At 32.7% G+C, this 14,867-nt stretch overlaps 2 protein-coding genes across 3 annotated transcripts; one reads left to right on the forward strand and one right to left on the reverse strand.

Moving 5' to 3' along the window:
- The first annotated feature begins 886 nt into the window (after positions 1-886).
- LOC100788658 (bifunctional dihydrofolate reductase-thymidylate synthase) lies at positions 887-5,979 on the forward strand. Of its 2 annotated transcripts, XM_003540962.5 has the most exons (12): positions 891-1,135; positions 1,717-2,169; positions 2,279-2,678; positions 2,751-2,795; positions 2,981-3,046; positions 3,871-3,932; positions 4,018-4,092; positions 4,181-4,346; positions 4,441-4,564; positions 4,759-4,865; positions 4,982-5,147; positions 5,470-5,779. In XM_003540962.5, exons 2-11 carry the CDS (start codon positions 1,733-1,735, stop codon positions 5,090-5,092), a joined length of 1,593 nt encoding a protein of 530 aa, XP_003541010.1. In that variant the 5' UTR covers positions 891-1,135; positions 1,717-1,732; the 3' UTR covers positions 5,093-5,147; positions 5,470-5,779. The 2 variants fall into 2 exon arrangements, with proteins under 2 accessions (XP_040863313.1, XP_003541010.1); XM_041007379.1 differs by having other exon boundaries at positions 887-1,135; positions 4,441-5,147; positions 5,470-5,979.
- A 3,457-nt stretch (positions 5,980-9,436) lies between these two features.
- On the reverse strand, positions 9,437-11,729 carry LOC100789716 (protein HYPER-SENSITIVITY-RELATED 4). The gene is made up of 2 exons (XM_003540963.5): positions 10,450-11,729; positions 9,437-9,958 (listed from the first exon to the last, which is right to left on the reverse strand). Exons 1-2 carry the CDS (start codon positions 11,458-11,460, stop codon positions 9,536-9,538), a joined length of 1,434 nt encoding a protein of 477 aa, XP_003541011.1. The 5' UTR covers positions 11,461-11,729; the 3' UTR covers positions 9,437-9,535.
- Positions 11,730-14,867: the final 3,138 nt, after the last annotated feature.

Raw genomic sequence — 14,867 nt, forward strand, 5'->3', positions numbered from 1 at the left:
TTAATATTGTAATAAATTTAATGCAAAAGATAAATGTTAGAAAAAGAGTGTCTTTCTAGTCTTTATACTTCCAGCCATGATTAAGGTTCCTATATCATGAAGTTAGTCTTCAAATTTTAAAAAGCACGTGGATTTAGTCAATTCTCTAAGAACTTATTATATTTTTTCAAAATTTACAGGAATTATATTTATGTATATCCTTTAAAGTTTGAAGACTAAATTCTGAAAATCGTTTGATTGAAAATATATAACTGTAAACGTATTTTTTTATTTTATATAAGTAAAATTTACAACAAATAAATACTTTTAAGTGTATAAATTATATTACAATTAAAATTTATAGTTGATAAATATTTTTTAGCATGCAAATTATATTTTAGATTACAGATAAATAATTTCTATTATGATATACAATTATTTTTAGTTACTGATAATTTATTTTAAGAAAATATTTAAATTCAATTTAAAAATAAAGATGAAAAAGATAGATTGAATGAAAAAAGATTAAGAAAAATCTTTAAAAATATTATTGATAAATAAAAATTCTGAAAAGTATTATCATTAAATAATACTTATTAAAAATATAAATAAAGTGAAATTTATCAACCAACTCTTGATACAACAATCACAATTTTTATCTGTTAATGAAATGATTCAGGATTTAAATTTTGACGATAGAATACTCATCTTTTTTGGGCACTCATAATTTCGGCAAAGATGAGTGAATACTTTTTGGAGAATTGATTTAGACCAATTGTCACGGTGATAAAAGAGGAATTTTATAATTAATTTTGTATAATGATTTATTTAATGGGAGTGGTTTGGTGAAAGGGCATTTGTGGAAAAAGACTTAATTGGTATAGACACCCACTATACGGTAACGTACACTGGGGAACAACCCACGCATACGCTCCTTGGCGGCATTTCGCGTCAACTGTGGTTTTGGATTTTCTTCTCTCTCTTTCTTTCGCTTCCGTTGTTTTTTCTACCAACAAAAGGATCGAAAGCTCTGCATTCGGGAGCGTTTTCTCGTTCTCTTGCACCCTCACTTTCAGTTTCAGCTGCTTCTTTTCTTTCATCATTTTTTTCTGCTTCATTGTTCAAGGGCTGAAAATAGTTCGCGCAAGATTTTTAGGTCAGTGCGTTTCCGAAATCCCGCGCTTCGTTTTAGATCCGCTAGCTCCTTTGTTCACATTTCGAGTCCTGCATTTATCGGAATTCTTTTGGTTGGTGAATCTGTTGCATTTGTTGTTTATGGAGTTTTAGACGATTGATGTTCATTCATATTATATTAGATTGCGCATGAGTTTGGTGGTGCTGTACCTCGGATATATTTTTTTTTCTTTTTGACCAAAAAAAATTGTTTGCTTCTTAATTCATTCGTTTTTTCTTGATTGTTTTGATAGTTTCAGTCGTGTGTCTATGTTTCTGTTAGTAGGTTATTGCGATGCATTGAGGAAGATGATTGTGTTGTATTATGTTTATGATTGGATTTTGGAAAACTTTCGTTATACTAGTTTGGATTTTACAGTCTTTGAATTAGTGCAGAGAATTTTATTTTATGCAGACATGGAAAGGGGGAGAGGATGCCTTTTTTTTATTATTTATCAACTCATTGCTAATTGTATATTGCATCTGTTTCATCTCATAGTGTTTGGATTTTTTGCTATGTTGGGTTTAGATTCCACTTAATTTCTGAAGGAATTTGCTGTGCAGGCTTTTGAGTCCTATTATGGCAACTGATGCTCTTGTGATTTCCAATGGCAATGGCAATGGCAATGCCAAGTCAGAGCTGCATCCGCAGAGGACTTACCAAGTAGTAGTGGTTGCAACCAGAGATATGGGCATTTCTAAGGATGCAAAACTGCCCTGGACATTACCTACTGAACTCAAATTTTTTGAGGAGATCACTACAACAACATCTGATCCGGGGAAGAAGAATGCCGTTGTGATGGGTAGGAAAACATGGGAGAGCATCCCTCCTGAGAACAGGCCACTTCCTGGTCGCCTTAATGTTGTTCTGACTCGCTCGGGTAGCTTTGATATTGCAACAGCAGAGAATGTTCTTATATGTGGAAGTATGGCTTCTGCTATGGAGCTGTTGGCTTCTTCTCCTTACTGCCTATCAATTGAGAAAGTATTTCTCACAGGAGGTGGAGAGATATTTAGGTATATTTATATTTTTGTAACCTTCCTTCTTTTTTCTCTCTGCTTCTCTCCTTTTGTAATCATATTAAGCTCTTTCACTGTTGTAGCTGATGACAATTTTCATGTACAGAGAGGCTCTTAATGCACCTGGATGTGAAGCTGCCCATATTACAGAAATTGAGGCAAGCATTGAGTGTGACACTTTTATGCCTCGAGTTGATACCAATGTATTTCAGACATGGTATTCATCTTTCCCTTTGGTGGAAGACAACCTCCGCTATTCTTTCACCACTTATGCGCGTGTAAGGAGTTCTCCACCAGAGTTCCTGGATCAGAATGCTGATCCATTTTTTTATAATAATTCAGACTCTTTCAAATTTGAGGTCAAGAAATTTTCTTTTCTTCCCAAAATGGTTTATGAGAGACATGAGGAGTTTAAGTATCTTAGGTTGGTTCAAGAAATCATTTCTGAAGGCACAACTAAGGATGATAGGACAGGGACTGGTACCTTGTCGAAATTTGGCTGCCAGGTAATATTTTGATTGGTCTGTTGATGAGTTGCTATGATTTATATGCTTATTTCGTCCTCTATAATTCCACAGATGAGGTTTAATCTGCGCAGAAACTTTCCTCTTCTAACAACAAAGGTATGTATGAATTTTGGTTTTGGGTTCATATATACTACTGCATAGTAATTTCTTATTTGTGTGCTACTTATCTGATGCAATTGTTGTTTGTGTTTATTGCTTGAAAGTTTATTGGAGAAGACTGAAGAATATCTGTTGTACATCTTGATATAAAAGTTGACATGATTTATTCATTTGGTTCCTAGAAAGTATTTTGGCGAGGGGTAGTTGAAGAGCTTCTTTGGTTTATCAGTGGCTCAACAAGTGCCAAGGTAATAATCTATTACCAATCTTTCCCACACACAGGCATGCACACATGACTTTTTCTAGTTAGGTTACAATTCACAAACTAGCTAGCATGAGCTAAATATCAGTGAACTTTAGGATGGTGCACTTGATATTTTTTATAGCTGGGGGTAGAATATGGGTAGTAGATATATGGAAAGCTTTGGAGTCTCCAACTGAACTCACTATCCCAATATTATTTTGTTTTCAAATTTTTAATCAACTTATAAATTGTTGATCAAAACTATATAATATGATTGGATTCTTATTAATCTATGCACAAGTGAATAAAATATTAGTACCTTGTATGCTCAATGTTTTCTTAGTTAAGAACGTAAAGATACAAAAGAAACAATATATGTGCCATATGCTTCACAAGATCAAAAAGAGTTTGTTGAAGTATGAGTTTTTTAGTGAAATAATAAAAGGCCAGGCTTAAGAAGCTCTGAACTCATATCTGTTACTGGATTCACGAATTTATAGGCTGGGATGATTACATAAGTTGACTCTAATTTTGATATTAGATCCCGACGATCCTTTTGGATGTTCATATAATTGACTTATTGTATATACTATTTTTTTAAAAAAAATTATTTGCAATTGGTATAAAATATCAGTATAAAACAGTTTCATGATGGCATGGTTAGCACCTGTTGCATTATTTATACTCTAAAAAATGCCTCTGGACCAAAATTCAATTCAATTACTGCATTACATGAAGTGGTTGTTATTGATTCACAAGAAGGCCTCTTACTGGTTCATTAGATATGACTACAATGATTTTTATTCTGGAAGCATGTTATATTGACAGGCGCTGCAGGAAAAAGGCATTCATATATGGGATGGCAATGCATCCAGGGAGTACCTTGATAGGCAAGCATAACCATCTACTAATTTTTGAATTGCTAATTTTTTCTTTTCTATGCAGTTATTAACCGGAGTTGCTATTTATATACAGCATTGGTTTGACAGAAAGGGAGAAGGGTGACTTAGGACCTGTTTATGGGTTTCAGTGGAGGCACTTTGGAGCCAAGTAAGTGGATGTGCCTTTATCTTTGTAAGTCATTAGGCTGCATTTCGTAGGATTGCTCAGCTCTGTATTTCTCATCTACATTTTACAGGTATACTGACATGCATGCTGACTACTCTGGCCAAGGATTTGATCAGCTTTTAGATGTTATTAACAAGATAAAGCATAATCCCAATGATCGAAGGATCATTCTCTCAGCGTGGAATCCATCTGATCTTAAATTGATGGCACTTCCACCCTGCCACATGTTTGCACAGGTCCGCAGCTATATTTGGGTTTCTCTTTGGAAGAGCTCTCTCTTTTTCTCTCATGAAGTTTTGTCAACTTCCTTTTATTGTTTTTTCCCTGTAGTTCTATGTAGCTAATGGGGAGCTATCATGTCAAATGTATCAGCGATCTGCCGACATGGGCCTGGGTGTCCCATTTAATATTGCATCTTATGCACTCCTGACATGCATGATCGCTCATGTTTGTGGTATGCAAATTATGCCAGCTTTGCTAGACTTAAATTTGTACTCAGACGCACATACCATCTTAAATCCGACTTTCATGGGTTCAATAGAGATTTCTCATTGTTTGATTGTAGGGAAATACAGCTTTTATATAAAAGGAAAATTGACATTAGATATTGGACTGATCAATCCATCTGTCATATCCTGTTTTTGTCAGACCTTGTTCCAGGTGATTTTATCCATGTTATTGGGGATGCACATGTTTACCGCAATCATGTGAGACCCTTGCAGGAACAGCTCCAGAACCAACCAAAACCTTTTCCAGTATGTGTAAATGTTTAAGGATTTCGTTTGCTTTAATGTAGATGCTCACAAATATTTACCATTATGCATTCGTATAAATTGCCTTTTCCTTGTTGATTACCTAAACTTCTATTCAGATTTTGAAGATAAACCCAAAGAAGAAAGATATAGATTCTTTTGTGGCAGCTGATTTCAAGCTCATAGGATATGATCCTCACCAGAAGATAGAAATGAAGATGGCTGTTTAGGGATCTTGTGAGATTCTCAATCCCTGCTTCAGGCCGTTATGCTTTCTGATGTGAGGCAAGTAATATATATTTATTTTTCCATGATTTTATTTATGTAAAGGAGATTTGTATTATCTGGTTGAGACTTGTCACCTGGGCAGTATGGCAAACCCAAAAATAGGATTTTAGGATTCATTTTGAACTAGTTTTGACTTGATTTTCTGAATTTAAGGGCACACACTTAAAATACGTTATTAATTTCTCTGCTTTTTAGCAAAATTTATGTGGAGAATACACAGGTAGTACACCGTACATTTTTTTGAATATGTCTAGGCACTTGTTTTTGTGTTTCCATATTTTGCTCATCATACTGAAACATGGCATTGCCATTTTTTCAGGCGCAATCATAGGACGTATATGATAAATTTATGGACAAATAAAAGAATACTTGCTGGACATACTTCAAGCTTTGCATGTTACTATAGTATTGGGAATCCTTTAGGTCCACATCACATGTATCGTGGCTCTAAGGTGATTTAGGTTAATTTCATTTTCATTTATTTTCGATGTAGACGTTCTGGTATATTATTGAGGGATCAGCGACTTGACGCTTTAAGATTAGAGATGTCTTATTTTGTGTTTGGCAATTTTAATTTGAGAGAAAGGAGGGACAGCCTAGATTCACTATTCGAATGTTGCATTGCTACATCCTTTTTTCTGGCTATGTTTCATCGTTTTACAAACTGTTCGTTGTTTCTTATTTTTTGGTGCTTCTGTACATATTGTCCTTTGCCAATTTTCGGTTCTGATTTGAAGAGATCAGCGCGAAAACGAGGAAGGGATGGATGGATTAAAACAATACATATTATGTATCTAAACTCAAAGTGCTCAAAAGAACATTAGTTGAATTTTACTATTTTCCCCCCCTCTAAATTATCCATGGATATCTGGGTTCGGTTGCACTTTTTCTTTTGTAAATATTAGAGTCTCCACAGTCCACCAGGATTTTCGTTTATAAAAATGATAGTTTTTGTTGAGTTTACATTTTATGATAATACATTAAAAATAAAGGAAATGGTAGACTTTCTCAATGGATTTTTTAATGCACTAATAGTTTAGCTTCGGCAAAGTACATAATAAATTTTTATTTTATATAATTAAAATTTGTAAAATAAATATTTTTTTAATATATAAATTGTATTTTAGATTTACAATAAATAATTTATAATGTAATACAAAGATGTTTTTAATTATTGATAACTTTTCAAAAAATAAAATTTAATTTAGAAAAAAGATGAAAAAATAGATTAAAAATGATAAGAGATTAAAAAAAATATTCAGCTGGAAATAAAAGTAGAGTGGTTTGAAATAATCCAAAATTAATTTTTTGAATTAGTTGTTAAATCAAATTAATTTTGAAATTAAAATTAAGAATGATAGATCTGATTAAAAAACTTAGTAAGATTGAATGCTTTTATTAATTTAACTTCTCCTTTTTCTTGCAAGTTGTTTTTGTTATTGAATCAATCTCTTTATTTCTAATCGTTTTCGATATTTCTTCACCTTGAAAAAGTAATCACTACCGATTGATTCCAGGGTACCCTTGATATTGATGTTACTGAGATTAGTAGTGAAAAGCACATTTCTTGTCATCTTATGTTTTCTTTATTTGTCCTTTTATTTAAAGTGCAGCGTCATAAAATATTAACATTAACAATTACTTCCATTTATTTTTATCTATTATTTTGAAAGAATTTTTATATTTTATTTATTGTTTTAAAAGTCTAATTAGATAACATAAATTTACATTTTCATAATTATGCATTTACCTTTTCACTCATGAAAGAGAAAGAAAAATAACGTAAAAAATGTTAAGAGTAATAAATATCACATATTGAAGATGAATTAAGAAAAAATAAGAAAATTCTTAATAGAAATAAGAATATTAATTGTATTTCTTATTTCACATATTGTAATCTTAAATTACAAATAAAAAGGAACAAAGAGAGAAAAAAATTGAAGTGATTTTTATTTTTCTCGGTAGAGTTTTTTTATTTCATACATGTGAGCACGGATCAAAATGTATCTCTCAGTTGTGTCAAACTTAAAAGATTTTTTTTAATTAACTAGAAAACTTCATGTTTTTTTTACAATCTTACTTGCTTAGCTCTATAAGTATTATTTTAGAAAAGTATTATTATTACGTTAAGTTTGAGGGTGGATATTTACCAAAGGACAATGGTTGTTGATGTTTTATGGAGTGCATCCATTTTGTATGTCATTTTCTTTACTTACTTTTTGGTACCATAACTTTATTCTTTCTTATGACCTGAATATATTGTTTATCTGATGAGTCAGTCGGCCAAAAAACTATTCTATCTTTAGTGATGTGAGTTAAATACATTGTATAATTAATATATTTAATTTATTACTGTGATTTGTATGATTTATTTAATTTAATGACCCGGAAAAGAAACTATTCTTTCTTAGTTGATATTCACTTATCTTTGGATAAGAAATTTCAAAATTTTAATAAATTTAAAATGTATAGAATTTGAATTAATTTATTTTTAATTTCTTTCATTTTTTAAATGTTTTATTTAGATAAATCAATTTAAATTTTTTTTATTTTAAATTCTTTGTTTGGATAGGGCAATTTAATTTTTTTCATATGTAAAATTTTAATTTTATATTTTAAATAAATGAAATTTTAATATTAAATTTTATAAAAAATAAACATAATTTAATTTTGAAATATTAATTAAAAAATATTTTCAATTTTTAATAATATATAAATATAAAATATTGATAATTTTAACTAGGGTTAATTTGTTTGACCACAACCAGTGATGTTTTTAAACCCACATCAACCAAAGCTATTTTTCGGTCGACATTAAATAGGATTTTTTTTTGTCAAAGTATGCCGAGAATATTTGTCAACTGACATCAGTCAGGACTATTTTTTGGCTAACGTTGGTTGAGTCTATTTTTTAGACAATGTTGGCTAGATTTTTTTTACTAACATCGACTAGGATTTTTTTGACTGACATCGGCTAGGGTCTTTTCGAACGACATTGACCTAGGCTATTTTTAGCCAACGTCGGCCTAAAAAATTCTAGCAAGCGTTGACAAAACAATCTACCCAATATCGACTAAAAAATAGTTTGGTCGATGCCAACCGATAGAACCTATCCAATGACGGTCGAAAAACATCATTGGTCAACATTGGCCAAAAAATCCCTAGTCGAAGTTGGCTAAAAAATAGCTCTGACCGATGTCGACTGAAAAAACTCTAGTGGATGTCGACTGTAAGAAACTAGCTGATGTTGACTAAAAATAGTCATGCCCGATGTTGGTAAAAAATACCTAGTTGGTGTTAATAGAAAAAATCCTAGTTAATATCAACCAAAAAATCTAGCTAATGTGATTAAGAAATAGTTTTGGCTGATGTCAGCCAAAAAATCCTAGTCAATATTAGCAAAAAAATCTTAACCAACGTCGGCTAAGAAAATCTAGTTGACATCAGTCAAGACACCCTAGCTAACATCAGCTAAAAAATAACCTTAACCGATATTGACAAAAAATAACTTAGGCTGATGTTGGCTGGAAAAACCTAGCTGACGTCAACTGAAAAACCCTAACAGATGTTTACTCAAAAGTTAGTCACGATCGATGTCAGTAGAAAAAATCTAGCCAATGTTAGCAAAAAAAATCATTGGTCAATATCAACTGAAAAAACCTGGATGACAACGGCCAAAAAAATCCTTAACCAACATTAGCAAAAATTTTCCATGAGTGACGTCAGTGAGAAAATAACCCTAACCAATATCATCTAAAACAAATCTTAACCAATATCGACAAAAAATAATTTTGGTTGACATCATATAAAAAAATTCTGACCGGAAAAACTTCGATCAACGTCAGTGAAAAATAACTTATGTCGATATCGGTCGTAAAAACTTTGATTACTTGTGAGTGTTGAGCGAAAAAGAGTCAAGAGCAAGAACGTGAGTTAGAGTGAATATCTCTGAAAAAAGAATTTCAAATTCTATATTTTTTGAAAGAATTTGAAATCCCACTATTTTAGTCAATCAAAATGATTCATAAAAATACCAGAAATTCAATTTCCTTTCAAATATTTTATCCAAACAAATTATTTTATCATGAATCATTTTAAATTCCTAAAAAAAATGAATTCACTTGCTAAATTGTTCCATCCAAACACAGTGTTAGCTATGTTTTAAGATTTTCTCTTATACAATGTCTTCTAACACTCCAAGTTGTCTCCGTGCTGGAAAAATATGTTTTGATTCATATGGTTGAAAATTAGGGATAGGCGCACACAGAGAGAGATCAGACAGAAGATTCAATCCTTAGAATACTGTGTTCATGGTCACACTCATATAGTTATTGCTTTTAATCCTTTTTCATTCTGTTTTTTTATACAAGTTTTGGGTTTCGTAATCATCCTTCATTTTCAAAACTCTCTGCGGACTCAAAGCATTCAATGGTGAGAGCTGCTTTGTTCTTTTCATGGTTTCGTCCCTTCTCTATAAGGAGCTCCATCAAGCTTTCTAATGCAATTTCCGGGTCTTCATTCTTCAAAAACTGCTCCCCCACCTCCGCAGGAGTCACATTGGTCGTCTTCAGCAATGTCTCAACTTCAACAAAAAGTGGGTGCTCTGTGATCCCAAGGTAATTAAAAGCCAGCATTTTGAACCCACATGGGGTGCAGTAAGTCATGTCGATATGCACATCCATACGGCCAGGGCGCAACAGAGCAGGGTCCAATTTGTTCTTGTGATTGGTCGTGAACACTATGATCCTCTCATCCCCACAACTAGACCACAACCCATCTATGAAATTCAGGAACCCCGATAACGTCACCTGCAAGAAAGAAAAAGTAAACAAGCAAAATTACAACATGACAGAAAACATACACACACACACAGATTAATAGATTATCACACCCACCACATCAGAATAATATAGTGAAAATTCAGTTGCAAGTTGCTTCAGTATTTAATTTTGTCTCAATAGTTTATACTGACACTCTCTCTAATTTTAACTGAAGAAAGTACCAAAAGCATGTAATAAAATATATCAGTTTTGTCTACATAGTACTGTGTATAACAACAATATTAGCTACAATACCAAAGCTTTTGAGTATCATAGACCACAATTCAAAAAAGAGTAAACTAGTAATGTTTCAGTTCCTTAAAGTGTATTATGATGTTGTCAAAATAGTCCATGAAACTAAATCAATTTTAAACAAGAAGTTTCTTTAATTCCAGGGATTAATATGATAGTTTCAGAAAAAAAAAAAGTGGTTTAATCTTCCAAACCTTGTATAGTGAGCTGATTTAGTGATTTGATACCTGGGGTTTTGGATTGTCATGTGGGTGGAAAGGCCATGGTGTGATAGCAACTGGTTGCGATGATTTGGGTTTTGCAAGCCTATCCTGCAATGTAAGGGAACAATCAATATCCTCAACAACAAGAATAGAGCGATTCCCGGTGCCAATCAACAGCTTCCTGAGGTCAGTGTTTCTCCTAACATCAGTAAGTTCCAAGTCATAGACATCAAAATTCAGATAATTGGCCATGGCAGCGATCAAGCTCGATTTCCCAGTGCCTGGAGGACCAGATAGCAAGTATCCTCTCTTCCAAGCCTTTCCAACATTCTTATACAAAAACTTCCTCTCAAGAAACGTATCCAAATCCTTTATTATCATCTCCTTCATCTCCAAATCCATCGCCAGCGTCTCGAACTTGGCGGGATGGTCCAGATTCACGCCCTGCCACATCTCGCACCCTCTCCTTCCCACCATCCTCATGTCCGCCGGCGTGAAGAGCTTCAGCGTCTTCCTCCGCTCACGCGCCACCTCGGCTTCCTCCATCACGCGCGGGAGGTACTCCGAGAGGACCATGTCCCTATGCTTCTTGTGGAATCTCAGCTCGAAGAACCGAACCTCGGATTTCGAAAAGGAGTGGAAGGAGTCCTGATGGATGAACCTCGCGGGGACGCGTTCGGAGACCAGTTTCCACCGGAACTGGACGGAGTTGAAGGTGTCGGTGGTTTCTCCGTTGCGCTCCACGAGGAGGGAAACGTGGCGCGATTTCGGGGGCAGGGTGGCGCGGAAGCGTTTTGTATCGGGGGCGGCGTGGGGTTTGAGGTAGAGCTGCGCGGCGCTGAAGAGGGGATTTGGCGTCAGCCCGTGAAACTCATCGATGACCAGAGTCAGTTCGGAGGAGAATGAGGAGAGGAGTTTCGACAGTTTGCAGCGGAGGTAGTGGTGGAGCTCCGCCGGGACGTAGTCGCGGGCGAGGGAACGGAGGAGCATCGCGGTGGCCACCACGGAGGCCGCGGTTTGGAGTTTGGGAGTCATGATTGGGCCGGGCCGGGCTGGGCTGCTGTCGGATTTGAAACGGACAGTAAAACAGAGCGATCAAGGGGAATCGATCAATTGATTATTCATGTAATTGTGAACGTTTACTACTTTAGGTATTTACTCTTTCTTCACGGAAATTTCTACGGAAATTTCTTTGCAGTTCAGTGCGTGACGAGTGACGGTCCCCTAAATTGGATTCCCGGGCTGAATACCACTATTACCCTTAGATCCGAGTGTGAGGTACGCTGTGTTTGTCAAACCAAATCACTGTTGCTAGTCCATTATTATTATTATTAATTATAACACAAAAATGATTTTTAGATATTCAAATATCTATTTGACATCAAAAAAAATAAAAGATAAAAATGATAAGTGGTGTAATAGAAAAATAATAGATTTTTATTAAGAGTTTAAAAAGTGAGATATTTAAAAATATATTTTTATATAGCTTGGTTCAAAAGTTTGTTCATTATCAAATTCAAATATATTTAACATATTGCGCTACAATTTATTGTATAAACACTGGTCGGGTTATTGTATAATTCACAACTTACAACATAATTATTGTCACATCAAGTATTAAACACACACACTTATTCACAACCAAATAACATGTCCACAATTTAACATCTCATAATGTTACAATCCACCATCACAGGTTTACATGTATCTTACAAATTAACACATGTTCTACTTTGTACTTATACTCGATTTCAACAATAATATTATAAGGAAGCACTGCTCATGAATTATACAATACTCACGACCTCACATTCGTGTTTCAAACACGTTTAACACAATGCACACATTGGTTCCTAATTAGGAAACCTACATTTTCCCTTTAACAATACGCATCAACATTTTTTAAAAAATAAACACTGGTCGAGTTATTGTATAATTCACAGCTCACAACACAAGTAATATCACATCAAGTGTTATCTACGCACTTATTCACAACTAAAACTCATGTTCACAACTTCGCATCTCATTATCTCACAATCAACCATCTTATGTTCACGTGTATCTCGCAATTTAACACATTCAACTTTGCACTTATACTCAATCTCCATAACAATATTATAATCTCAAAGTAATATATTATTTTACAATTAATCATATATTCAATTTATCACTTATATACAATTTCAATCACAATTTCATAATCTCAATATAACAATTTATACAAAAGGTTTATCACAACATGGGAGAGTAAAACCCCTCAAATAATTTCACCCAATTAATCAAAATCGTAGGTATAAAAAAACAAAAACACCAAGAACACTCAATTTTATCAACCAATTCACATCAAGATATCAATATCGTATTTATAATCATAAAGGAAAAATTATAATTCAATAAACATAAAAAAATAAACCACAATTTAATCCTCTAAGGATCCCTACACATGTTCATTCTAACTTCAATTGTGATAAATTCATCCCTTACCTCTAAGCGGGCCCACATGTGTATTGTGAGAGCAATAACAACATCTCTAGCAGTTTCATGAGATTTCTCAAGATTTTCCTTTGACTACTCTGATAGGGTTTCCAAACGTTTGAGAGAAAGAGAATAGATTGAAGTCTTCATTCCACTGTCTACGTGCGACGAGTATTTCTCCATCCAAATATATTATTTTGAACCACATATCAAAATTTCATGACAATCCAACGGTTAACGAAGTTTCTGCGGGAAAAGAAAAATCTAAGATGAAAAGGGTATTTCTCTTAGCTCTTACATGTTTTCATAATTTCCAACGGTGATAATGTTTGGAAATGAGTTCCAAACCTGATGCTCAAATTTCGAGACGATTCAACGATGAATGATTTCGAGATCGTTTTTTTTTTTCTGAGATAAATTTGGTGGTATGCAAAAGAAAGAAAGGATTTTAGGAGGAAAAAAGAGAAAATAAAACTGAGAGGAAGAGGATGCATAAAAATTATGGTCGGTCTTACAACTGATCTAACATGTCTCTATTAGGATACTCACAACCTATCATTTACTTTATTTATTTATTTTTATTATTTTATAAAAACAAACTCTATTTTATTCCTTATCAAATGAATAAATAAAATATCCTTTTTATTTTCTCTCAAATTATTATTTTAATTAATAAAATTATTTCTCTTTATTTATTTATTTATATAAAACTCAATATTTTCTAAAACTCTATTTTTTTTAATAAATATCATTTTAATTTATATACGAAAAAATGGAATATTACACATTCCATAATTAAGTATACATAATTCCATAATTACTCATTCTGGAAGTGTTCAATTTTTTTTTCTATTTCAAATTCTCCAATCCGGGAGGTGAAATGGATATGAAGGAAAAGTAAAGAAAGAAGCAAACGATTTTTTTTTGTCCATTCAAGTTTTCTATGAGGTGCAAAAAAAAAACCTGGGTGCATTAAGCAATTTCATTTAACTTTTTATTCTTTTACCTTGTAGGCCATTTTTTGGGTTAGATACTAGATTTAGGGGTTGGGGTCCTCTTTTGGATTTTTTTGTCAAAATGAATTAACGTTATTTGAGGTTAATTTCTACATTAATTAATTTGATTATTATTATAAATGATAGCTTATGTCGTAATTCAATATCAATTAAAAAAAATTTATATTAAATTTAGGGACTACCATTTAAAATGATAAATTATATTGCAAATGATTTAATTTAGCTATTTTTACTAAATATAATAAAAATAATTAATAGACCTCATAAATTTAAATTTTTCTACTATCTGATTTTTCCTTTGTCAAACATACCGATCCTTTTATTTCTCATCTATTTTTCTCTTTATTCCCTATATAAAACACGTGATAGATTGTTTCTTGCATTACATTGTCTTGTTAGTTGGGGCCACACCAGTGAGAAAAGTGATTAAGTACCCAACAAATATCTCACTTGTGTATTTAGGAATCTAGCACGCCTGAGACGATGTTACGGAAGGGGCGTTTTATTCTATTCACAGAAAATGAAAGTAAAGCATAAAGAGATATCACGTTGATAAATATAAATCATATAATAAAATTATACCACAATTTATGTAGTATTCCCTTTTCTATTTATTTCTATTAGATTATTTCTCATTTTTATACCTCTTATTTGCATAACATATTATATTCTATATATTTCATGCTTTCTTTCCTTTTGATATTCAAATACTTTATTCTTTTATTTTTCCTTTCTTGAACAAATTATGTATTTGAGCAAAATATGTATTTTTTATTCACAAAAAATTATTTGCTCAATAGATTTTTAGCAAAATATAATTTTAGTTGACAACAAATCGTTTTTTAATCACTACTTTTTTTGTTCAATTGTTGTTTTTACCAAAACAAAAAAAATTGTGGAAATAAAACTTATGCTCCAAGGCAAATAGTCAAATAGGAACATGCTCTTTTT

The sequence above is a fragment of the Glycine max genome, chromosome 12, assembly GCF_000004515.6.
Source record: "Glycine max cultivar Williams 82 chromosome 12, Glycine_max_v4.0, whole genome shotgun sequence".
Lineage (NCBI taxonomy): Eukaryota > Viridiplantae > Streptophyta > Magnoliopsida > Fabales > Fabaceae > Glycine > Glycine max.

Coding starts and splice junctions, on each gene's coding strand:
- LOC100788658 (XM_041007379.1), top strand. CDS start 1,733: ATGGCAACTGATGCTCTTGTGATTTCCAATGGCAATGGCAATGGCAAT. Junction 3,047..3,870: donor GTGGCTCAACAAGTGCCAAG/GTAATAATCTAT, acceptor TTATATTGACAG/GCGCTGCAGGAAAAAGGCAT. Junction 4,347..4,440: donor CCTGCCACATGTTTGCACAG/GTCCGCAGCTAT, acceptor TTTTCCCTGTAG/TTCTATGTAGCTAATGGGGA.
- LOC100789716 (XM_003540963.5), bottom strand. CDS start 11,460: ATGACTCCCAAACTCCAAACCGCGGCCTCCGTGGTGGCCACCGCGATG. Junction 9,959..10,449: donor ATGACAATCCAAAACCCCAG/GTATCAAATCAC, acceptor TCTTTCTTGCAG/GTGACGTTATCGGGGTTCCT.